We start from the raw sequence: 27,751 nt of genomic DNA on the forward strand, positions 1-27,751 counted from the left end.
GGGGACGAAAGATACCAAAGGGACAGTCAAAGGTGACCATCTAAATGCCAGTTTGTTATGTTTAAAAAGAATCTTGTCAGTTGGCTGTCATACCTAAGGATTTTGTCGATCAAATGATTGGGGATCTTCCGAGAGTTGAATTTATTCACAACCTTTCAAGTACACCACTTTTACCTTTTATTTGTGTGCAATGCATTCTATTGACCTTAGAAATCCCACAATTTTTAGACTTACTAGACTGAAGTATTTGTTATAATAGTGGATTATAGAAATTACGTTCAACATATGGTTTGTAATCAATAAATTGATAGGTTTAACTATTGGATGACGGAAACCATTACATCCAAATAAAAATGTCGTCTTCGTAAGTTTATAACTTAAAGGTGATGGAATTAGTAAAAGTAGATACAATTAGAAAGAAATTTACAAAATATAGAAAATATAGGAAATTGTAAGTAATATGTCATATTTTTAACAATAATTGTTATCACATCTGTGTATTTACGTACAACTGTTTGAGTTATGTACAAATTTCATGATCGTATACGGCGAATGGTCACGTGATCAAAGATTGATACAACGGACACATTAGTTGATTTTATTAGTCTTATATAATATTTAATCAATTGTTACAACTTTTAAAAGGCTTTACAAAAACACATACTTGATTCATATTTGATAATACGGTAACAGTGATCCTTGTCCATTTTCAGACCTTGATATACAAATTATCATGGTAAGTTTCATATAAATATCTATATAATACGGGACTCTCCTTTTGTTAATTTTCCTTACCTGATTGATGATTATATTTAGTTACATAGGTGCGACTTAGCAGTGATCCCTTAAATTTCAATGAAAGATATTTTCAGTACTATTAAAGAAAACAGTATTTAAATCACATTTTCAATTATCGTGTTAAAAGAAAAAAAAACTCTGGTAGATTTACCCATACCAGTATACCAGTTCTGGTAGACATTATCTAATAACTTTTACGGTTTTTGTAATTTATATGTAAAAAGAATTGCAATTTTTGTTACATTACGTACATAGTCCTTAAATTTTCTAACATAGTTGCCAGTTTTTCTGAACCCTCAGCTGATAACATTGTTTCGTGAGCTGATAGCATAGAAATGAATACATACATGACGTGATGTCGCTTACGGTATCAATGTTTCTTGAGCTGATAACAAAGAAATGAATAAATACATGACGGGATGTCGCTTATGGTATCAATGCTACTGCACTAGCTGCACATTTCGACAATAAATATTTCCTCAGGGTTGTAAGGACACAGTAACACCTCTACATTTTCATATGTTCGTTTCCGTTTATATATCATTTCATATTTTGTTCTCACAGTTCCAGTTATAGCTGATGGTTTACTATACGGTATTGGTGTTTGATCATTGTTGAAGGCTGTACAGGAATCTGAAGTTGTTCACATCTTGGTCCTTTTCTCTTTGTTGATTTGTTATGACGCAACGTTAGACATTGCTACCACTGCGAAAAATAGCGTCAAGTAAATATTTGACGGGAATTTTTTTATGGAATTGCTGAAATAAATATTTCAAATTATACATGAAAATAAAGATTGATTCTTAAATTTTCACATTACGATAGAAAAAGAATAAAAATATAATATTCATAGGCTTAGGAAGACACAGATTATCCGAAAAAACGTTTACTTAGCGTTGTCCCATGTAACAAACTCGAAACATAAAGCTCGAACAATTCGCGAAATGTGCACGCAACTCTTCGAAATTTTGCATGAACATTCTATGACGTGATATATTTCAGTATTGGTTAACATGGCTGACTCCATTTAAAATTTTCATACATATTTTCAAAAGAATATGATGTACGGAAATGTCCGACCGGAAATTTAATTTGGAAACTTAAAACATTTCAGTTCAAAAAAAAAATTTTGACAAGATAATTCATTGAATTGTATGCACGATCGTTTTGTACTAAGTGTTTGCTCCCGAAATTCGAATTGAAAAATAAATTGAACTACATAATATATTCAAAACAATAGATTTGCAATGTCTTGCGGAAATGTCTGAGTTCAACTTGCATGCCTTCACAAAACTTTTACGGAAAAAAACCCCGGAGATTTGATTTCATGAAGATTATTTTTCGGCCTTGATAACTATACCAATAAAAAGTACTTTCAAAGTTGAAGTTGGTACACCAAATAACATTTATATAACAGGGTTATCTATAAAAACTACGGATTAATGAAAATGTCTTGCAAGTTTGTCCGTAATCATAATTTGACGTCGCTACAAGCGTAATATGCTAGGGACGGCATGCACTGCGTGTTCTTTCCTCCACTAAATATTAATGTCCTGCTTTAAAAAAAAAGAAATGATGCGCACATTACAAAAATACATATCTATAAGTCTGTCAAAAAGTAAGAAAACTTCAGTATCATAAGTATAGGCTATTGTATGTCACTGCTTGTATAAAATCATACTCGGGTTGAATATATAATGCAGCAATATTCCTCCAAAAACACATAATTACTAACAGTAAAATTGAATATCCTATGTTAAATATATAAAATCATACTGGATTGGATTCTCACGGTATTTATACATGTCTGTCATAATTTTCATTTACCCAAAAAGGAAAGCAGGAAGAATTAGATAATGCGCATTTCCAATTTAACGTCATTTTTATGTTACACTAAATGGTAGCAATATCTGACGTTGCGTCTATGTCATTAGCAATCAATTATTACACGTCGTATTCTTTCATATACTTTAATGATTCGATGAGAATATGTAAACAGTTGTTGTATGTTTGTATTGTAATATAAATTGTTTAAAGATTAAATCATGACTTGAAAGTGATTATTCATATCATTTAAGTTTAGAAATTAAGACAAAATATTCCTTTAACTGCTCTCACAAACATATTGAAAGGTAAATAAAACATACAATTTAGTGAGTTTTCTCAAAGATGTCATCCTGATAACTGTACTTAACGCATCCCGTACAGTCATATTTTCATCATATTTTCAGAGTCGAGACAACCAAATATGTTCAGGATATGTTCAGACACAGAAACAATTTTTTTTTTTTTTTAAGTTAATTGGTTTTTCTGTATAGTCTCTTTCAATTCACCTATAACTATTATAGACTATATGTAATGTAAAGTCTGGCACATAGACTTTACTTGTCTATTGTCAAATAATGTGTGTACACCACTCAAAATCATTTTGGGTTAGCTATCATATTGCTGTATATATCATCTCCTCTATTCTAGTATAAACATATCTTTGAAATCTCACAAAACAAATTTAACCCCACCAAATTTTTTGTGTTCCTGAAGTCTGTAGTACTAGTGCTAAGGTTGACGTTGGTTGTCGGCTTCTATTAGTGTTTTTCGTTTAGTGTAATTAGATCAAGTCATCAACGCGTTACGGTATTCTTCTGAATTATTCTTTATTTTGTTATTCCGATGCCGTTGTTAATAACTGTACGTTGGCCTATAGTTGTTTAAATCCTGGTACTTTGCTCAATCGTAGCTAGTTGTGTCATTGGGAATCAAACCAACATCTCCTTATCTGATTTTTGTTTAGCATCACGTCTGTATCGGACTGTCCCATGTCAGTGTTTGTCTTTAATTATCTTTATTAGCTTTTTTCTCATAAAAAGGAACAGGTTAGATGGCTTGTCTGTGATATTCTCTATCAATTCTCCCATAACATATACAGTAAGGAATGTAGAGAATGTCATATAATCTGTAATTGTCTATTTTCAAATAACATGTATAGACAACTATTTTCTCATATACACATATCTTTGAGACCCCACAAAACATGAATAACCCCGCCGAACTTTTGCACATGTCCCAAGTCAAGAGTTTTTTGCCTTTGTTAGTCTTGTGTGGGTTTTTTTTAATTTTAGTTCTATCATATGTTTTTGAGTTCAGTGTGACGTCCATTTTCACTGAACTAAAATACGCTTTGTTTAAAGGCCAGCTGGAGCCCGCCTCCGGATGCGGTATTTTATCTCTATGCTGAAAACCCATTAATTGGTGGACTTTGGCTGGTTTCTGTCCTTTGGTCGGGTTGTTGTTTTTTTGACGCATTCCTCATTTCCATTCTTTTCTGTCCTTTGATCGGGTGGTTGTATTTTTGACGCATTCCTCATTTCCATTCTCAATTTTATATCAGCTTTAAAAAAAATGATAAAAGTAAATGATCACAACTAGATATCTAACATCTGTGAACCCGAAGTGACTATTAATAAGTTTTTTATATTATATCAATATGAATATTACAATATAAATATTCAATTTTCCATGAAATCTGTTTTACTGAATTATCATTGATTGTTACAGTACAAACTGAATTGTCATATCTGATTGTTACAGTATAACCATGTTTATTTATGTAAATGAGATTAGTATAGGTCAATCGGAAACAAAATAATTAAAAGAATAAAATAAATTGATTTAATCTTTATAGCCGTTTTATAGAAAAATCTATCGTACGAAATGGATGAAAAGAAACGCAAACTTTGTATACGTCAGTATTATAAAAATATTAAGCCTTCTTTACGGAATTTGACAAAAATATCAATATTGCAACAGATGTCCTTATGATGAGGTGAATGTGAGGGAAGACCAATCAAACTTATAATCAATTAAATGAAACAGATTTTACTTACGAAAAATTAATATTTCATAATCAAATAAATTGTTCAAATATAATATATCGTATTATCAAGGCTGTTATTCTGATTAAATACATAAATTGCCATGTAAAAAACCTTAAAGATAATTTATGTTCAGTAGATAGGGATTGACGAGAAATGTTTTGATCAAAATGCAGGTAAGTCTTTTTTGTCCAATTATAAATAATATATTATAATTCTGTTAGAATCGTGTTAAAATAATCAGATATATCAAAATACATCAGGTAGGATTAATGTATAATACTAAAAAGAATATTCATAGACCTTGAGATTTTGATAATGTCAAAGTTTACACCAAACGTCAAATCACTGTTATACATATTGGGACGATTTCCAGTCAGATTATCTGATAATTTGAATGGTATTCCACTCCCCCGATTTCTTGGAAGATTTCAATAGTTATTGGATAATTATTGGAATTATATGCCCTTCTCCTTTGATTCTTGGATGATTTCAATAATAATATTTTCTTATTAATGGAGTTGTATACACCAGTATCACAAAAAAAGCTTTACCGAAACGATGAACGGACATTAACATGATTTACATTTCATTATAACTATATTCGATATGGGTTTTACTCATTGTTGAAGGCCGTACGTCGACCTATATTTGCCAACCTCTACGTTAATTGGTCTCTGATGAATAGTTGTCTTATTAACAATCATTCCACGTTCAAGTGACGTGTCATTATTTTATATGATTTCGTTCACATCCAGTCTGTGTATTTGCTTGATGTGTCTGCTTTGTATATATCTGTAAATACTAAAAAAAGACGATGTGATATGATTTTCAATGAGACAACTATTCACAAGAGACTAAAAATGACACAGAAATAGACAACTAAATGTCAACGTTCTGCCTTCAACAAAGTTCAAAGCCCATACTTTATAGTCAGCTATAAAAGACACTGAAATGACAAATATAAAACAATATAAATGAGAAAATTAATGACCTAATTAATGTACAAAAAACATTTGCATGTGCCTGTTTTTAGTCAGGAACCTGTTGTTGTCGTTGGTTCATGTCTGTTACATTTATTTGTTTTTTTGTTATTTGTTTTGTTGTCAATTAGGCTGTTAGTTTTCTCAATTTAATTGTTTCCTATTTTATATCCGGACTTTTGTATCCGACTATACTGTATAGGGTTTTCTCATTTTTGAAGGTCATGTGGTTGCCGATATTTTCTTACATTCTTTTTCATTTGAACTTGTGTGAACAAATGTCTTATTGGTAATCATATCATATATCCTTTTTTTATATAAATATAAAGAAAAAAATGGGGACTACTTAAAAATGTTGACGGAAATAGATTAACAAATATACAAGATAGGATAATTTGGCCGTTATATAAAATAAAAATAATAAAATAATAAAATAAATAATTAGTTTATTATAGTGTCACATATTTGATCAGACAATATATATATACAACAATTCATAATACAAACAAAGATCAAATATCCAGCCTTAGAATAGACTTATGAGACACTTTATATCGCCTCTCCTGGATTCAATGTAGGTACCAGAGGTAAATCTTAAATAATGTTATGCATTTTAGAAATTGTTATATACTTATGAGAACACTCTATTGTATTTTAAATCGTACTTGTTTGAAGCAAAACTTCAGTTTGAAAATTTACTTGGTGTATTAAATTTCACAATTTTTATTTTTTCTTTCAAAAATATTTTAGAACATTGAAGTTCAGTTCAGTCAGATTTTTAAAATAAAGAGCTTCAACAGAACAATTAACAATTAAACGGCAACATTTCGCAACACTTGGTTATCATTTTGCTATTTTCAAAGGGATCTTTTGATATCTGAATTGCTGTAACATTCAGATTACACTGATGTTTATCGTTTAGACTCTTGAAAATAAGCCAGGTATATTTGATGAGGTTTGTGACGTTATTTTTACCATTTTTTTTTCTTTTTTGACCATAGGAGTGAAATAAATACTGGTCATCTCGGTTAAAGAATGATTTAGATGAAAAGGCATTACATTGCACAACTCAAGAATACAAAACACCGAACTTTTATTCTAGGATTTTAGCTACAGAAACAAAAAATATGATGAATAAAATTGAGAATGGAAATGGGGAATGTGTCAAAGAGACAACAACCCGACCAAATAAAAAACAACAGCAGAAGGTCATCTACAGGTCTTCAATGTAGCGAGAAATTCCCGCACCCGGAGGCGTCCTTCAGCTGGCCCCTAAACAAATATATACTAGTTCAGAGATAATGAACGACATACTAATATCCAAATTGTACACAAGAAACCAAAAGTAAAATAATACAAGACTAACAAAGGCCAGAGGCTCCTGACTTGGGACAGGCGAAAAAATGCGGCGGGGTTAAACATGTTTGTGAGATCTCAACCCGCCCCCTATACCTCTAACCAATGTAGAAAAGTAAACGCATAACAACACGCACATTAAAATTCAGTTCAAAAGAAGTCCGAGTCTGATGTCAGAAGATGTAACCAAAGAAAATAAACAAAATGACAATAATACATAAATAACAACAGACTACTAGCAGTTAACTGACATGCCAGCTCCAGACTTCAATTAAACTGACTGAAAGATTATGATTTCATCATATGAACATCTGAGGCACAATCCTTCCCGTTAGGGGTTTAGTTTTATACCATCATAAGATATATGCTAAGAACATAACCCGTGTCATGCCAACAACTGTTTTTAGAATAAATGTGTTTAGTTCCGATGCAAAGGCCTTAACACCATATTATCTAACATGCACTTCCGATTTACCTTATAGCAGGTTATTTTAGCGGGTGTAAAATTTCCGATTTTTAGCGGATTAGGTATACGAAATACTTTGGCGGTTATTATTTTGGCGGATTCAACTTTTATCATTACCTTTGCATGTGCACATTTAAATTGGCGGAAATTATTTTGGCGACTTTGTACTATCCGCGAAAATAAAAGAAAATTTACACCCCGTAAAAATAACCCGCTAAACGCTATGTACCAGTATCTTAGTCTCTCGTGTAATGACGATTTTTTCTTTTATTTTTAGGGAGGATATGAGCATTACAGACTTTGCAATAGACAATGCGAAAACACCTTTATTTCTAAGAAATAAGCGGGCCCGGAAATACGTTGATACCGGAAGTGTCGAAATGGGTGATTTATCCTCAAGTAATGATGATATTAAAACGATTGGTAAACTAGGCAGGAGATTAATCCGTCGAAAGAAATTGATTCAATGGCGGCGATGGATTATAGATATGCAATTTGCCTTAGCTCTATTTGGCATTCTGTTAATGATAATAGAAACTGAATTATATATCGCCGATCACATAAGTAAAGCTGGTGTTGTCTCGTTCTACATTAAACTTATTATATCTATAAGTACTGCTTGCCTTCTTATTGCCATATGGATTGGTTATTATCTTGGAGCACAGATACGATCAGTAGATGCAGGAGTTAAAAACTGGTTGTCAGTTATGACTACCTATACATGGTGTGCTCTGGCGTTTGAACTGTTTTTATGTGCAATACATCCATTTCCGGGAGACATAAAATCGAACTACAAATCACCTTACGGTGTAAAAAGGAAAGTAAGTATTGATGCAGTTGCTTCAATTCTTATGTTGACAAGACTTTATTTAGTGGCGAAGTTTGCTGTTGTACACAGCATGCTTTTGACAGACACATCCACAACCAGCATTGGAGCTTTAAGCCGAGTTAAGATTAATACAATGTTTGTATTTAAAGCTGCCATGTCCAAAAAACCCGGAATACTTCTTATGTTGGTGATGGTCTGTACCTTTTTGTGTAACAGTTGGGCAATGCGAACATGTGAACTATATTATGAAAAGAATAGTGAAAAGAATAGTTATCTTGAGATCATGTGGCTGGTGGCAATAACATTCCTGACGATAGGGTATGGTGACAGGACTCCACAGAGTTATTGTGGAAGATACATTTCCATTGTAACTGGAATCATGGGCGTTATAACAACTGCTTTACTTGTTGCTATTATTACACGAAAATTGGAACAAACAAGGGCAGAACGATATGTCTTTAATTTCGTTAATAGACTGCAAAACGAAAATAAAAAGAAAACCGCAGCGGCCAATGCAATAAAAGCACTTTTAAGAATATCTATTTTGAAAAAATACGGAAAAGATTATATCAAAGAAATTCGAAATTACGAAGACAAGCTTAAACAGCGTCTAAAGGAAATGAGGACAGCTATGGGTGATAAATACCATATTGGTGACGAGGCTGTAGGAATGGTAGATATTGCACACGAGGTTAGCAAAATAGAGGATATCATAGTACGAAATGCTAGTAAAACCGATGGAGTTAATAACAGGGTTGCTTCCCTTGAACTACGTTTAGATTCTATAGACAAAAAACTTGACATCATATCAAAAATACTTGTGAAATGAAACAATTGAAGTGAAATTTTGGGTTAGATATGTGTTATTGTTTTAGTTACAAACATAGAGTTTATAGTGAAAAAGTTGGAAAGTCAATCTGTAATAATACATACAGTACTAAAAAATAATAATATCTTTTAACCAACGGTTAACATAACTTTGAACAGGGAAATACACAAATACAGTACTAGTTCCGACAATTTACATAGGTGGTAGAGCGAGTTACGAAGATATCCAGAGAGAGGAAAATAGTTCTACGAAATGCACAGATTAAATCTCAAGTTCTCTGTACTTGTGCTGCCAAATATCTATAAAGAACAATAATAGCAGAACTTTAAAATCAGTCAAAAGCGTTCACCGTGATATACTGCTTGATTGATAAGACATCGATTAACGATTGCATACATTGCCAAACAAAAAAAAGAAAAAAAAAGAACTGATGTTCATTCATAGCGATTTGATCTAGAAATAAAGTCATCCATTGTCCACATCATACCTAACCGCTTTATAAAAAAGGTTTCATTTCTAGTTAAAAATTACATTCATAAATATCCATTGGATAACATATGCTTGAGTTTGAATACACAATAATACACTAACATGTGACAAGCTGGTACACGCGCACAAGATCAAAGTATAGTCTGTGAATATCGTTTTCATGAAAATAAACGTCATAACACGTTCTTTTGTGATTTATTTGTTTGACCTTTGAGTGATTTTCAAAGTAGAATATGTACCGTGGATATTTTATATGTATTGCGAAAAATGCAGTTATAACCATGTTATCTTTAAAAAAAAATACAATACATGTCTAGCATCCCCCAAACAACATAGAAACATAATAAAAAGAGGTGGTATGAGGTCTAATGAGATAGCGTTCCACCAGAGAATTACACCAAAGGTAGAGCAGGAAGGCGTCAATCTTGATGTATGAGGTTTCGAAACCAGGGACATAAACTTTTTTCTTTAAATCAGATGCGGGTTTCGTATGGCATCGGAGAGGTTTACTGCACTCTATTAATATTAGTTTCGGGTTGAGTATTAGCCATAGTCAGAATCGGAAACACTAAAGACGGTATGTTCTACGCATACAACTCATCGCTGTCCAGTGATTTTATTTCGTACTTTCACAAATGAACAGACGGACGGACGGCTACACTAATAGTGTAATTCTCCCACTCTATGAACTAAACTTTAAATGATAATTTGTGATGTAAAACATGATGTTCATTTTCTGCATGGTTGTAAATTACACCTTGTTGTGTTTACTCGACTGGCAAACCACACAATAGAATATAAGCTTACTATATTTGTGCAATCATTAATTTCAAATCTATTTATTATAAAAATATTTTCCTATATATAGTATTACTACATTAAATCATTATAATTGAACAGACGGTGGAGCGTTGTCATTCAGTGCTACAAGTAACACGTTTTAGATGTCCAATGGGTGGAGCGATGACATTCAGTGCTACAAGTAACACGTTGTGGATGTCCAATGCTTGAACTCACAATTTAAGTACAGCTCTTTATAAGAACCAGGCAGTGTGCCATATACATGTGATACATGGGGGGTTTCAGATTTTATCTATAATTGGCCTAGTAGAAGCAATATATGAAAAATGCTCAAAAAATAATTTTGAGTGGGAAATTATGAGTGGTTGCCATGGTAACGGACACACATTTGGTTGTTAAGCGTTGTAAAATCTTTCAAAAATCAACTAAATCACCACATTTCAGAGCCTGATTATGAATAGAATAATGCATTTTTCATTAATTTTCAAATGTTACATTGATAGAACTTGGTTTAAGCTTCATTTTAGTGAAAATTGCATGACAACCAAATTTGTATTTTTTTTGTAAAATTTTGTGAAAAAATGCATTTTTTCAACTTTTCTAAAAATGTGATTTTTGCTGAATTACCCCATTTTCTCTGGTGTTTTTCAGAAAAGTGCAAATGTGTACAGAATAGTTAGCACTGTAGTTATGAAGTTTGGATACTACTTTACCAAATTTAATAGAAAAATGTGTGGGATTTTTTTTAGTTTTATCACCATAGCAACCGATTTTTCCTTGGAAACGGAGTTTTCATTTGCAGAATATTGCAGTTTAAGAGCTTAAATGTCCTGAATTTTTCATAACTTATAAAAAAAATACATAAAAGCTAACGCAAACTTTAAACTACAATCGTTAAGTGTTGTTGACTTCAATAGTTACCACGAACAGACATATTATCCATAGCAACATCCACTAAAAAACTGCATAAATAGAAATTTATGTGAAAAAAATAGATAAATAAAGGGTTCAAATTGGAAAATGACTTCATTCTTTGCTTCACTCACAGTCTTGTCTGGGATTTTTTCTTCAGATTGTTCAATAAATGTAATATGTCATAAAACATTAGGGTTGAAAGGGGGGGGCTTGGAAAAAGGGGGGAGGGGGTAAGTTGATTTTTTCAAATGTTGCATACAAGTAGATACTTGAAAAGATAATTGAGTTTCGTCGTCCGAAAAAACATTGGTTTTCGCACTTTAACTTTATTCGTAAGTTAATAGAAATCTATGAAATTTTAACACACGGTAACCGTTATTTACCTCAAAAAGAAGGTTGTGATTGTGAGAGTTTTGGTCCCTATAGTTTAGGAATTAGGGGCCAAACAAGGGCCCAGTTAGACTATCCCGCAATTGATATTTAGGATCTCTGAGATAGACAAATAGAATACATCTGCTAAGTTGGAATTGTGTTAATCATGGTAGAATAATTATGCTATTACCGGCAAAAGTACCAAATTACTAAACTGTTGGGACCAAAACTCCCTAAATAAATCCTAAACTTCCTTTATGGTCATAAACCTTGTGTTAAAATTTCATAGATTTCTATTTACTTATACTAAAGTTATGGTGCAAAAACCAAGAAAAATGCTTAATTGGGCCTCTTTTTGGTCCCTAATTCCTAAACTTTTTGGACTAAAACTCCCAAAATCAATCCCAACCTTTCTTTTGTGTTCTTGAACATTGTGTTTGAATTTTATAAATTTCTATTCACTTATACTGAAGTTATTTTGTGTAAACCAAAAAAAAATGTCTAACTGGGCCCTTGTTTGGCCCCTAATTCCTAAACTATAGGGACCAAAACTCTCACAATCACAACCTTCTTTTTGAGGTAAATAACCGTGTGTTAAAATTTCATAGATTTCTATTAACTTACGAATAAAGTTAAAGTGCGAAAACCAATGTTTTTTCGGACGACGAAACTCAATTATCTTTTCAAGTATCTACTTGTATGCAACATTTGAAAAAATCAACTTACCCCCTCCCCCCTTTTTCCAAGCCCACCCCTTTCAACCCTAATGTTTTATGACATATTACATTTATTGAACAATCTGAAGAAAAAATCCCAGACAAGACTGTGAGTGAAGCAAAGAATGAAGTCATTTTCCAATTTGAACCTTTTATTTATCTATTTTTTTCACATAAATTTCTATTTATGCAGTTTTTTAGTGGATGTTGCTATGGATAATATGTCTGTTCGTGGTAACTATTGAAGTCAACAACACTTAACGATTGTAGTTTAAAGTTTGCGTAAGCTTTGATGTATTTTTCTTATCAGTTATGAAAAAATCAGGACATTTAAGCTCTTAAACTGCAATATTCTGCAAATGAAAACTCCGTTTCCAAGGAAAAAATCGGTTGCTATGGTGATAAAACTAAAAAAAATCCCACACATTTTTCTATTAAATTTGGTAAAGTAGTATCCAAACTTCATAACTACAGTGCTAACTATTCTGTACACATTTGCACTTTTCTGAAAAACACCAGAGAAAATGGGGTAATTCAACAAAAATCCCATTTTCAGAAAAGTTGAAAAAATGCATTTTTTCACAAAATGTTACAAAAAAATTACAGATTTGATTGACATACAATCTTCACTAAAATGAAGCTTAAACCAAGTTCTATCAATGTTACATATGAAAATTAAAGAAAAATGCACGATTTGATTCATAATCAGGCTCTGAATTGTGGTGATTTAGCTGATTTTTGAAAGATTTTACCATGCTTAACAGCCACAAAATAGAGTGTCCGTTACCATGGCAACCACTCATATTTTCCCACTCAAAATAATTTTTTGAGCATTTTTCATTTATTGCTTCTACTAGACCAATTATAGAAAAAATCTGAAACCTTCATGTATCACACTCTGCCTGGTTCTTACAAAGAGCTGTACTTTAAAAGACAAAATAACAATGCCATGGATAAAACGAAAACCAACAAAGAGACAAACAGCAGCCTACAGAACACACAATAGAAAAATGAAAACGGGAGAGGTCTCATTAATGTTCATTCATAACCATAAATCAGGCATATCAAAAATTCCCTACTATGAAGTAAAGATGGTTTATCTTACGTTAACAAACGCTTTTTTACAGTCTAAAGCAGTTATTGCAGGAACTTTACTCGCTTTGAATTACGTAGATGCATCCTTGCAATAATTTCAAATCGTTCGTTTTTAACCTATAAATCCAAATAAAAAAGTTCTCCATTTCACATAACTGCTTTTGGCACTGACCACTCGAATGTCCCATTTGATCCACATTTCTTTGTGTTTTTTGTTTGTTTGTTTGTTCGTTCGTTTGTTTGTGTTATATTTTTTTAAGGGAAGGAGGGGTCTCAAACATTTCATATAAAAAATAAGAAGATGTGGAATGATTGCCATTGAAACAACTCTCCACAAAAGACCAAATGACACGGAAAATAACAACTATGGATCACCGCAAGGTCTTTAACAATGAGTTAAATTATAAACAAAACAAAAATAGCAATGCACATTAACAAACGACAAACGCTGAATTTCAGGGTCCTAACTTGAGACAGACTCAGAAAAAGTCATACTCAATGTGGTGGGGTAAAACATGTTAGCGGGCTCAAAATACTACCCTAACCTAGGATAGTGGTGTAACACTCCAACATAAGAACACACTTTAAAAATCAGTTGAAAAAGGCTTGTGGAGAGTTATATCATTGGCAATCACAACACATCTTCTTTTTTATATTAACTCATTAGATAGAAACAAATGAAATTCCAAACCACATAGTCAACAGGTCAGAATAACTTTTTACATCCCAACAACAACAAAAAATCTGAAAGTCCTCGTAGTTACTCTCTCTCAACCCAAGGTTCAATGAATTAAAAATATAAAAAAAATCGTTCTTTTAAATAACTGCAAAATTCAACTCATAATTCTTTATGCTTTTTATTAACCATGACAACGCCGTTATTGTCAAACAGCCGTGTTTCTAATTGTATGGATATATACATCTAAAATAAATATTTCTATAAATAAATTCTCTTTTGTCATTAAAATGATATTTCATTCTTTGAAAACATGACGATAAACCATACATGAAAAGATATTTGTTTTGCCATATGTCTTCTTTGAATTGTAACTTACGATGTTTTTAGAAGAAGATTTTTCTAAAATAGAGTGGCATAAATGCTAATGAGACAACTCTCCATCCAAGTCTCAATTTATAGAAATAAACCATTATAGGTCAAATAGATATAAGAAGATGTGATATGAGTGTCAAGGAGAAGACTCCTTATAAAAGTAAACCATACTGGTTATAGGTCAAATAACGGTCTTCAACATGGAGCCTTCAAGTTGGCTCATACCGAACAGCAAGCTATAAAGGGCCCAAAAATTACAAGTATAAAACCATTCAAATGGGAAACCATTTTTTTTTTTATAAAAATCATACAGGTTTAAGTGGTTCATAAGTGTTTCTCCATTTTTATATAGATTAGACAGTTGGTTTTCCCGTTATTAAAAATATGTATTAATTTTTCATTTTATTATATTGCTTTAATTGATAAAAAAAAGTTTCTCAAAACATCGATTTATGCGATATGAATTTATTTTCATTATTTATCATTCTCCTTCATGGCGTCTACTAGATACAATGTATATAAAAGTCAAATGCAATTTATTTGATCCAAAGTGTTTATAAAGTCTTTGTGATTTTCTTAACTATTTTTTGCTTTGTTACACTCTTTATCATTCTTTAGGTGTTTTTTTTTATACTTGCGTAACATAGTTTTAGTATACACATTTGTACCAAAGGTAAGTCTTTGTGTTATTGTAAGTAATCTTCGTGTAACAAAATCTTCAATTTGATAAAGGTGGTCAGTATATGGCCAAAGGAGGAGTAGAATTATTTTAAGTGCGCATTTAACGAGAACCGTCGATTTGATGGTCAAATTAATGTTTCTAATATTAATGTAACTGTAAAATACTTTTAATTCGTTTTTAGCATTGACGTATTGAAACACCTATTTGGACTTCAGCTTATTATGAGGATCAAAACTAAATAATTAGTTTCAATTTTCCAGTGAAATACTTAGATAGTTCTTCTACTATACATACAAATATACAAATAATTTACATTTACAATTAGGGAAGATCCAACCTGTTCAAAAAGGAAACTTATTGACATTAAGTTTTGGTTTAAATGTTATTATTTGGAATTAATATTGTACACAACAATCCAGATACACAATTAACAATATTTATTTATTTTTATTAGATTTAAGCAACATACTATCCTTTTGTGTGATTTTAAAAATCCGCCTAATTCTTTAACATCGATGTTGACTTTTCGGCTTTATTTAAAAGATCTAACCAGAAATCAAAACGTACACCAAGTTTGAATATTTGAAATACAAGTAGCGATGCAGAAGAAGAACATCATCTATGCATTGACAATATTTCTCTTTCTATTGGTTATTTTTGTTTTCCGGGAACTACCGATCAGAGTAGAGACTGTGCCAGCTACCGTAAGGTAAGAAATGACATTTATATATACATATAAAAAAAGATGTGATATGAGTGCCAATGAAACAACTCTCTACACGAAACCAAAATGACACAGACATTAACAACTATGTCACTGTGCGGCCTTCAACAATGAGCAAAGCCCATACCGCATAGTCAGCTATGAAAGGCCCCGATATGACAATGTAAAACAATTCAAACGAGAAAACTAAATCCATTGGATGTTGGATGTGTGCTGATTGATGTTTTAGTCATAGATACATCTTTTTTTTCTTTATTTATAAATAGCTTTAAATGATCAGTCAGTAACTGCGAATTCTCTCAGATCTGTAGTTTGTGTACTTTTGTGGAATGACTGGTATGAGTGCCAATTAGACAAATCTCCATCGAAGATACAACTTATAAAACTAAACAAGTATAAGTCAAAGTAGAGTCTTCAACACGGAGCCTTGGCTCACACCGAACTGCAAGCTATAAAGGACCCCCCAAAATTACTAGTGTAAAACCATTCAAATGGGGAAAAAAACGGTCTAATCGAAATGAAAAACGAGGAACCAGAAACACTTATAAACCACATCAACAAACGACAACTACTGAACATAACATTCCTGACGCAGATAGTTTACTGTTATGTTTTAATATTACACCGCTGTCCCAGTTTAGTTTGGGGGGGGGGGGGAGCGCTCACAGACATATTTAATCCCGACACATCTTTATGTGCTTGTCCCAATTAAGGAGCCTGTAGTTTAGTGGTTGTTGTTCATGCTTATCATAATTGTTTTTCGTTAAATATTTGTTGTAAATTATGCAGTTAGTTTTCTCGTTTAAATTGTTCCATACTTTCATAGCCGACCATACAATAAGGGTTTTTCTTATTGTTAAAGTCCTTATGTTTGCCTGTAATTGCTTTACATCCGCTTCGGTTGAGCTTTGTAGAATAAATGTCTAATTGGCAATCATACCACATCTGCTTATTTTTATATTAAACACAGGACCTGTATATTAATCAGATGGGTTTGAAATGAAAACTATTTAATATGTTCAGTAAAATTGGTACCGTTAGTTTTATTAGATGATAGGCGACAGAAATCAGAGAGACTTTCAAAATCATAATTTGAAAATAAATTTCCCGTTTGAATGGTTTTACACCAGTAATTTTGGGGCCCTTTATAGCTTGTTGTTCGGTGTGAGCCAATGCTCCGTGTTGAAGGCCGTATATTGACCTATAATGGTTTACTTATTTTTAAATTGTTATTTTGATGGAGAGTTGTCTCATTGGCACTCACGCCACATCTTCCTATATCTATTGACAACGCCATTACCATAAAAGAAACAGACCATCAGACAAAGTACACAAAACCCAACATAGAAAACAGAGCAACACGAACTTATACTGATGTTCTTTTCATTTTTAAATAAAAAGCGCGCGTGTGTATATATAAAAAAGAAGATGTGGTATGATTACCAATGAGATAACTGTCCACAAGTGCCCAAAATAACACAGACATTAACAACTATAATCACCGTAGGGTCTCTTCAACAGTGAGCAAAGCCTATACTGCATAGTCAGCTATAAAAGGACCAAATGAAAAACAATTTACCACTGGGTCGATGCCTCTGCAGGTGGACTATTAGTCCCCGAGGGTATCACCAGCCCAGTAGCCAGTACTTTGGTACTGGCATGAAAATACGGATTTATTTTGTTATTAAAATTTGCTGTTACAAAATATAAGAAATTATTAAAAAGTAAGGAATGTATCTCCCTCATGCAAAGCTCTGATTCCTTTCACGGATTTGGCTATACTTTTTGGACCTTTTGATTATAGCTCTTCATCTTTTATCTAAGCTTTGGATTGCAAATATTTTGGGCACGAGCATCACTGAAGAGACATGTATTGTCGAAATGCGCATCTGGTGCAAGAAAATTGGTACCGTTAATTTTATTAAGTTCTTTTCATTCAAAGCGCACATGCGTATATGTGTATCTTGCTAAGCAGTCTTCTGTTATTTGTTGCTCTAAAATATTAAACTTTAACAGTCTTCCCAGGATAACATGGATAAACTCCAAGTCAGACACAGAACGTTTTACCCAGACACAGGTTCATATAAGTAATGATACAGGGGTTACACTTATATGTCCAGAGAAAAAACCGGTCTTTCCAACTGAAGATATATTATGCATGGTGAGTAGTTATCTTTCTAACTGAAAATATAATTTGCATGGTGTGTATTTTTATAAATACTCAATGTTCACAAACCCCCTGAATCTCTTTCCAGCATAGGGTCCGAGAACACAATTATTTCGTAGTGCATTTCTTTTAGAACATAAATGAAAATAAAAAAATTCCCACCTGCGCTTTCTCAAAGAAACTTTTACAGTGTGTTGTACTACTTTTGGGACAAATTATATCAAAATTAATAGAAATAACTCAAAATATGGACAATTTTATCTTTAGGGCGTCTTGAAATCTTTTGACAGCTTCCGAAGTACTATTTTTCAACCTTTTCACCTGGACCAAATCACTACTTTCCTTTATAATTCTGGACCCAAAGGAGAAGGTCCGGTAAGGACCCATTTTGGCCTCAAATTTCAGTTTCATCTGACGAAAGATTTTGACCACTTTTTAAACACATAAGTGTCTATTTCACTTGATTCAATTAGTTTATGTGAAAGATTTTAACTGATTAAGTCATTAAAAACGATCCGATTGAAGCTCAGATATGAAAAATCTCTCAAATAATCCAAAAAACGTCATTTTTCAGATGTATTTTGTCAAACACGAATGCGGCCACTTTCGTTTTACACGGAAACCGTCAAAAATTTAACTAAAATGATAGAATTTTGAAGACTTCAGTAATTTAGCATGACTTAATGGTGTAACAAACCAATATATGTGCATTGTATTGCCAAAAACAGCCCATATTTATGTAGCAGAAGCATTCAACTGTCCAATAAATAACTAAAAGTTTACATTTTAACAATTTTTTAAAACAGTTATATTTTTGGGCCAAAAAGGGGCCTTACCGGACCTACTCCTTTTTTTTACAGTGTAACGTATAAGTACACTTTGTACGTCCAGACTAACGTATTAGAACATTATGTAAATCCACAGTAATGTAAAAGCACATTTACCACACAATGCAAACCCCTCGTGTAATATCGAGGTCTTTAAATACCCTCTCTCTCTTGTTTGTTTTATGCGGGGGAGGGAGATTCAAAGACTTGCTGTCATTCATATTAATTCAGTCCTAACTTGATTTGTTTCATCAAACTATTCATACACCAATCTGTTTTTGAACGATGAGTTTTGCATATTTTTCACTAAAATCATTGTTTTATTTTGAATTTGACATTCTGTCGAACTGAACAAATCTTTGTCATTGCATAACAGCTTAGGAAATCATGTATGATTTGTTAAAAGACATTATAACAACAGTAAACAATCAATAGAATCATAACAGCTAAGGAAATCATGTATGATCTGATCAAAGACATTATAACAACAGAAAACAATCAATATAATCAAATAAAAGTTGTTTTCATATGGAATTAAAATCTTAAAACGGTCATTACATGGTTTGACTTTTCTTTAAAAATATTTTATTTCAAACAAATCATGAACATGACATACACATATGAATACAGTGATATAATAATACTAAGGGATGACATGTTTTTCCAATGTCATTTTTAAAAAGAGATTTTCTACATTACTTAATATAAATACCGTTTACTTATAATACATATTTTTACATTACGCAATAATCCGTCTATTAGTCTTGCGATTTAAAGGAATAATCATTCGCAAAGGCCGTTAAAATCTTATTCAGACCCTGTTTATGTGTTGATTTTAAGTTCTTATAGCGTTTTCATTCTTATTCATTATTTTGCTATTTTGTTTGCTTGGTAAACAAATAGTTTTATATCAAGTAAATTGAGATAAAATTAATATTATTTTGTCTTACGACATTTGGGTTTTTGAATTAAGTGTATCACCTGTGTTTTCTGCCGAGTGGAATTAAATGTCAAATGCTAGATCCCGGGGGTTACTTCTTATATTTTTAGTGATATGAGTGTGCCGCAAAACAGGCTCGCTTTTTAATTCCCTGCTGGTTAGAACAGGGCCCCTTTTTCTTGTCATGCTGGTTAGAACAGGGTCCATTTTCATGCCCTGTTGGTTAGAACAGGCTCGCTTTTTCATGCGCTGCTGGTGATAACAGTTTTTTTTGTTTTTTTTTTTATTTTTAAAGTATATGTCTTTGAGATTTGTCAAGAACAGGATCGCTTTTTTAACTGATTAAGATACAGTCTAGAATCTGAGTCTGGAACAGCATCTACAGTCTAAAACAGGGTATACATTTCCTGAGCGTGTCTAGAACAGGGTATGTTTTTCAATGTTTTCTTGTTAGAACAGGCCTGGGTATGATTTGGCAAGTTCTTTCAGTTATATTCAAAAGGATAGTCAGTACCCCCCCCCCCCCCCCCCGGGTTAAGATAGAGTTGGTTTTTATTGAGCGCCACTTTAGCTCGTTAACATCATCTTCAATGTTGCGCAATCTGGAATCTACGTTTTCACCACTGCCTTTATGGTTGAGAATGGTTTTATTGGCAAGCATACCACATCTTCTTATGTTTATATATACCAGGCATAGAGTGTACATCAATGAAAAAGCAGGTATACAACTAAAATAATCAAAATACATAAAATGTAGTGTTATAAATTGCAGGAACCACCTCGTTATTCTCCGAGTTACAGAAATCCATGTTGGTATCCCGATGATTCAGACAAGCTGTCTTGTCTTCCGTATTTCCTCCAGATCGGGATGTCTAAATGTGCTACTACAGATTTGTTCAGCAGATTGATATCACATCCTGATATCATCCCTTTAAGCGGTGTTAATGGTAAAAACAAATCAATCACATGGTGGAACCTGAGATTAACAGGTAAAGTCTAGGGGTGTTACTAGTAGTTTGTCGGATTGGTTTCACATCCTGATATCATCCCTTTAAGCGGTGTTAATGGTTAAAACAAATCAATCACGTGGTGGAACTTGAGGTTAACAGGTAATAATGTATAAATGTGCTACAACGGATTTGTTCAGCAGATTGATATCACATCCTGATATCATCCCTTTAAGCGGTGTTAATGGTAAAAACAAATCAATCACGTGGTAGAACTTGAGGTTAACAGGTAATAATGTCTAAATGTGCTACAACGGATTTGTTCAGCAGATTGATATCACATCCTGATATCATCCCTTTAAGTGGTGCTAACGGTAAAAACAAATCAATCACATGGTGGAACCTGAGGTTAACAGTTAATGTCTAGGGGTGTTACTAGTAGTGTGTCGGATTGGTTTCACATCCTGATATCATCGCTATAAGTGGTGTTAATAGTAAAAACAAACCAATCACATGGTGGAACCTGAGGTTAACAGGTAATGTCTAGGGGTGTTACCAGTAGTTTGTCGAATTGATTTCACATCCTGATAGCATCCCTATAAGTGGTGTTAATGGTAAAAACAAACACTCACATGGTGGAACCTACGGTTAACAGGTAATGTCTGGAGTATTAGTAATTAGTATTGAAACAAGTGTACCGATACTATATTTTGGTGTCCACAACTATACCATAGGACCCAGTGCCAATATTTGCTTCAATTTGGAAGGTCAATGCAGTGTATCAGGATCCAGGCTAAGTAACACAATATAAGATATTATATATACCGAAAGATATAAAGGTCAAATATAAAATAAAATTGAGAATGGAAATGGGAAATATGCCTAAGAAATAACAACCCCTTAAAAGAGCAGACACCATCTTTAATGCCATCAATGGGTCTTGAAGCGAGCAACTCCCGCACCCGGTGGCGTGCTTCGGCTGATGAAGTAGGCTTACTGTAGTATCAAAATATCCCATGTTCAACTGTTTCTAGATAATACAGTTCTACATTATTGACCATTTTGTTGCTGTTGTGTTTCATTTTGCATTACCATGATTGATAGCGTTTTCGCTGAGTTGTGAAAATATTTATTATATACCGAATTTTCCCAGTTTCGGTCTATAATTTAACTATAAAAGTTAGATATGAAATTTGAAATTTTGAAATTGTATAACTGTAACGTTTGTAAAATGCTATATGTGTTGTCTTTTACATATAAATATGAATATATAAACCATTTATGAATATATTGACATTTTTAACTGAGCATGTGTTCAACAATGCTTACGTTGGCTGATACCACACATCAGATGTGCAATGTAATTTTATGCGCATCTGTTCAAATTTAATTTATTCGATCAATCATTACAGGCGTACTAATTTCCATAAAACAAAAGTGCACGTACAAAATCAGACACAACGTTTATTTCTATTTTTATTTAATTATTTACGTAGGTAGCACGTGGCAGCCGCCATACAGTGGAGGGAAGCGTGAGAACTTTAAACAATACTCAGAGTATTTCTCAAATGCAGCCAAAGTGATAGAGTCGAATAAAGACCAAACCGGATTTCACGGAAAAGTAACAGGTAACCTTACAAAAACACCATGGCGAAATATGTATCTATATATCATGGAAAATTAACAGGTAACCTTACAAAAAAAACACCATGGTGAAATATGTATCTATATATCATGGAAAATTAACAGGTAACCTTACAAAAACACCATGGTGAAATATGTATCTATATATCATGGAAAATTAACAGGTAACCTTACAAAAAAAAAACCATGGCGACATACGTATCTATATATCATCTATATAACAGTGTTAAAGTAGCAGGTTACCTAACAAAAACATCATGGCGACATACGTACATATGTATCATCATTCAGTGCACTTAGTTAACAGTGTCTTTGCAGGTTATATGAAGTGCTACTTTTGATTGCCTGCGTGCTCTATTTTGTGGTTTAGATATACAAGTTTTTCTATACAACCTTGAGCAGATATAAAACAAAATGTCGTATGAGTGCCAATGAGACAACTCTCCGTCATGTAACATTAGTATTATACCATTATAGGTCCAGGTACGGTCTTCAACAACACAGCATACAAAGACACACTATTAACTATCAAATTGAAATGGTTCAGTACTTTCAAAAGACATATATTAACACAGAACGAATACATTTGATCTATGACACAATAACATGATAAAGTCCAATTGCACGAGGTTGCTCTAATTCAATTGGTCAGCTCAACCAAAACAAAACGAGTGCAATTTCTACAACTGTACTTATATACTTTATTCGTTTATTTTTAGGAGAGGGGTCACCGACCTATTTATGGATGCTGTATTTATGGAACCGTATCCCACAAAATACCTATCTAACGAAACCTAAAGTGTTGGTTCCACATCTTATTCGCCATGTCCTTCCTAAGACAAAATTCATTGTCACATTACGGGACCCAATAGAAAGGTATACAAAAACATAAAATAAGGCTTTTGCCAAAATGTAACTAATAGGTATGGTAAACTTTTGGAGCTATGATACAAAATCATTTAGTATAATTTCAAGCCGTGTATTGTGCTTTAATGCATTAAAAAACTAGTAGGAACTAAGGTCTAACTTCCTGAATTTACGAAAAAATACCTTATAGCATTCTTCTTTCTGTTTTTCATTTAATGCACGCCTATGATTGACATTTATTCAAAATCAAATTATGTACTTTGTAAGTTTGCCATCATCATTTTCTTTCAGAATGTATTCAAGTTACCATTTTTTCAACAAAGATAAAAAGTATGATAAGTTTGCTTTCCACGAGACAATGAATTTTGCTATTGATAAATTCATGGAATGCAAAGCTATGAAAGGTGACAGACAATGTGTCCTAGATCCTGACCTCCGTGCAACAATATCTACAAAGGTAAGATGAATTGCCTTGAACTCTGACCCATGTTAAGTGCCCTCAATCGTAACCTTAGTGCTACATTTATACCAAAATACTTCGATGAATTGTCTTGAACTCTAACTCATGTGGTCTATAGAGGTCTAGAAAATTAGCAAGCTGAAAAAAAATAGGTTAATCCACTAAATATTAAGGAAATGGCTGTACCAAGTCAAAGACTATGACAGTTGTTTTCCGTTTGCTTAATTTGTTTGAGCTTTTGGTTTTTCTCTTGGATTAAGGGCATCCCTATGTTTGCTATTATACTTCTATTTCTGTATCGGCAACAATATGATATGACTTACAATATATATTCATGCCTGTGTTTTGAAGGTCGAAAAACCATATTCTATCGTTATTATAATTAAAAACAACTTGTGTATTATGACATGTTATGACATGCTACCTAATTGTTTTACAGGTGCGGTTACTGAACAGTATGTATTACTTATACATCAAAGAATGGCTAGATGTATTCCCAAGAGAGCAATTCATATTCATAAAAATGGAAGAATATGTCACCAACAAAGAGGAAGTATTGAACAGAATATTCAAATTTCTTGGACTGTGTGAGTAAAATTCAAATATTTCATTTAGTTTGAAATCGAGAGTAAACCTGTGTTGGGAGTCAGCCTTGAGGCAGTGAAATACAACCATCACAAAATATCACATTATCAGCAGGAAAGATAATAAGAGGAATTATACACCCAGACTATTTCTATCCCACATATTAAATTTTTGGTCTACGGTAAGGACCGAAAAAAAATGAAAACCAGAGGTGGATTAAGGGGGAGGGGTGCAGGGGGCATGCCCACACCTTTTTTGGCAAAAATATTGATTATATAGTGAATCACTGAAGCGTGAACAGAGAAGCTCACATCATGGCTTAAGCAGTAAGTGGGCCCCCACTTATGGAAATTTCTGGATCCGCCATTGAAAACGCTAATTACGATATTGATCCCATTATTTGTCAACAATCATTTTCAAGCAAATCTAAATGTATTAAATAGTTCTCAAAGGTACCAGGATTATTATTTAGTACGCCAGACACGCGTTTCGTCTACATAAGACTCATCAGTGACGCTAAAATCAAAATATGTAAAGCCAAACAAGTACAAAGTTGAAGAGCATTGAGGATCCAAAATTCCAAAAAAGTTGTGCCAAATACGGCTAAGAAAATCTATTTCTGGGATAAGAAAATCCTTAGTTTTTCGAAAAAATCAAAGTTTTGTAAACAGGAAATTTATTAAATGATCACATTATTGATATTCATGTCAACACCGAACTTCTGGTCTGGTTATACCCTCGGGGACGAAACGTCCACCAGCAGTGGCATCGACCCAGTGGTGTGACTGTAAATAGTTATCAAAGGTACCAGGATCATTATTTAGTTCGCCAGACTCGCGTTTCGTCTACATAAGACTCATCCGTGACGCTCTAATCAAAATATGTTTAAAGCCAAACAAGTACAAAGTTGAAGAGCATTGAGGATCAAAAATTCCAAAAAAGTTGTGCCAAATACGGATAAGGAAATCTATTCCTGGGATAAGAAAATCCTTAGTTTTGTAAACAGGAAATTTAAAGAAATGATCACATTATTGATAATCATGTCAACACCGCAGTGTTGACTACTGGGCTGGTGATACCCTCGGGGACGAAACGTCCACCAGCAGTGGCATCGACCCAGTGGTGTAAATAGTTATCAAAGGTACCAGGATTATTATTTAGTACGCCAGACGCGTTAAAAGATGTTCAATGAGGACGCTTACGCTTACATTGATAATGGAAGATGTGGTATGAGTGCCAATGAGACAACTCTCCATCCAAATAACAATTTAAAAAAAAAAGTAAACCATAATAGGTCAATGTACGGCCATCAACACGGAGCCTTGGCTCACACCGAACAACAAGCTATAAAGGGCCCCAAAATTACTAGTGCAAAACCATTCAAACAGGAAAACGAACGGTCTAATCTATATATAAAAAAAAACACGAAAAACGAGAAACACGTACATATTACATAAACAAACGACAACTACTGTACATCAGATTCCTGACTTAGGACATGTGCAAACATTTGCAGCGGGATTAAACGTTTTAAAGGATCCAAACCTTCTCCCTTTTTCTGAAACAATAGCATACCATCACAACATAGAAAAACACACGATAAAATATCAATTGGCAGACTTAACTCAATCAAAAAATGTAAATTAATACACAATGAACGGATAAATTTGATCTGCGATATCTGAATGCAAATGCAGAGTTAATAAAATATAAGAGACAATCATTCAAGACCAAAAAGCAAATAAACAAGTTCAAACAAAGTCATGGCAAGACACCACTGAGAAATATTTAATCCTTCGAAAATATTGATCAATATTCACCATAAAAAAAAAATTGTTTTAAAAAAATAATTTAAGTCTTGAAGTTTATACAAATGTAGTAAGAATAAGTGAAAAATTGAAGATATTACAAATAATCAAAGCTGGTATACAGAGAAGATCCATATAATTATAAAATAACAGAAGAGCTTAGATATGCGAGGACATCAAACATTTCTATTTTTCTCGCTTTTTGATGGAGCGGTGACATTGGAACATTCCAGATTTGTTTGCATTAATTATAGCTGTATTCGTGTCATAAATGTAGCTTGTATAAACATGGACTTAGCTAAGAATTAAATAAAATTGACAATGGAAATGGGGAATGTGTAAAAAGAGACAACAACCCGACCATAGAAAAAACAGCAACAGAAGGTCACCAACAGGTCTTATATAATAGATATAGGAAGATGTGGTGTGAGTGCCAATGAGACAACTCTCCATCCAAATAACAATTTAAAAAGTAAACCATTATAGGTTAAAGTACATTACAAAAGCATATATATGTCATATATGATACTCAAAGTAAAACTTGATGGTAAGTACATGCTAACCTTATATCAGAAGCTGTATATATATTTCTTATATATTAGAACTCTGAACGTCTGAATTTCTGAACGTGTAATTATTTATAACGACTATTTTGTAGCCACGTTGTCACCAGCAGAAATGAAGAAATACGGATTGTTGTTAACGAAAATCAGGAACAAGACAAAGGGAGGCAAGCAGTATGAACCAATGTTAAATGCAACGAGAGAAATGTTATACAATCTTTACGATCCGTACACCAAAATGTTGCCACAACTACTGAACGATCCATCCTTTGCGTGGTCAAAGGTGTCGTACGAGGAATATGTGCAACGCATGCTGAGGAAAAAGGTGGCTGGCTAATACTCTGTAAACTCTTAAATATATTTACTTATAGAATAAATACATAAAATATGTTATTCTGCTTAATTATTTGTAATTCTATGAAATATTAGAATATCAAATATGCCTGATATTCATATGATGAAATCATAATCTTTCAATCAGTTTAATTGAAGTCTGGAGCTGGCATGGCAGTTAACTGCTAGTAGTATGTTGTTATGTATGATTGTCATTTTGTTTATTTTCTTTGGTTACATCTTCTGACATCAGACTCGGACTTCTCTTGAATTGAATTACAAATGTACGTATTGTTATGCGTTTACTTTTCTACATTGGCTAGAGGTATAGGGGGAGGGTTGAGATCTCATAAACATGTTTAACCCCGCCGCATTGTTGCGCCTGTTCCAAGTCAGAAGCCTCTGGCCTTTGTTAGTCTTGTATTATTTTAATTTTAAAAAATGTGTACAATTTGGAAATTAGTATGGCGTTCATTATCACTGAACTAGTATATATTTGTTTAGGGGCCAGCTGAAGGACACCTCCGGGTGCGGGAATTTCTCGTTACATTGAAGACCTGTTGGTGACCTTCCGCTGTTGTTTTTTCTTTGGTCGGGTTGTTGTTTCTTTGATACATTCCCCATTTGCATTC

At 33.0% G+C, this 27,751-nt stretch overlaps 2 protein-coding genes across 5 annotated transcripts; both read left to right on the top strand.

The window, feature by feature from the left end:
• Nucleotides 1–355: 355 nt before the first annotated feature.
• LOC134720598 (small conductance calcium-activated potassium channel protein 2-like) lies at nt 356–9,789 on the top strand. Of its 3 annotated transcripts, none has more exons than XM_063582940.1 (2): nt 356–451; nt 7,753–9,789. In XM_063582940.1, exons 1-2 carry the CDS (start codon nt 387–389, stop codon nt 9,131–9,133), a joined length of 1,446 nt encoding a protein of 481 aa, XP_063439010.1. In that variant the 5' UTR covers nt 356–386; the 3' UTR covers nt 9,134–9,789. The 3 variants fall into 3 exon arrangements, with proteins under 3 accessions (XP_063439010.1, XP_063439012.1, XP_063439011.1); XM_063582942.1 differs by lacking the exon at nt 356–451 and adding an exon at nt 617–736; XM_063582941.1 differs by lacking the exon at nt 356–451 and adding an exon at nt 4,755–4,846.
• Nucleotides 9,790–15,514: 5,725 nt separating this feature from the next.
• On the top strand, nt 15,515–27,179 carry LOC134723138 (carbohydrate sulfotransferase 15-like). Of its 2 annotated transcripts, none has more exons than XM_063586778.1 (8): nt 15,515–15,963; nt 18,004–18,139; nt 20,685–20,901; nt 22,356–22,487; nt 23,223–23,379; nt 23,662–23,827; nt 24,270–24,417; nt 26,882–27,179. In XM_063586778.1, the coding sequence occupies exons 1-8, from the start codon at nt 15,854–15,856 to the stop codon at nt 27,121–27,123; spliced, it is 1,308 nt and encodes a 435-aa protein (XP_063442848.1). In that variant the 5' UTR covers nt 15,515–15,853; the 3' UTR covers nt 27,124–27,179. The 2 variants fall into 2 exon arrangements, with proteins under 2 accessions (XP_063442848.1, XP_063442847.1); XM_063586777.1 differs by having other exon boundaries at nt 15,520–15,963; nt 17,995–18,139.
• The last annotated feature ends 572 nt before the right edge of the window (nt 27,180–27,751 follow it).

The sequence above is a fragment of the Mytilus trossulus genome, chromosome 6, assembly GCF_036588685.1.
Source record: "Mytilus trossulus isolate FHL-02 chromosome 6, PNRI_Mtr1.1.1.hap1, whole genome shotgun sequence".
Taxonomy (NCBI): domain Eukaryota; kingdom Metazoa; phylum Mollusca; class Bivalvia; order Mytilida; family Mytilidae; genus Mytilus; species Mytilus trossulus.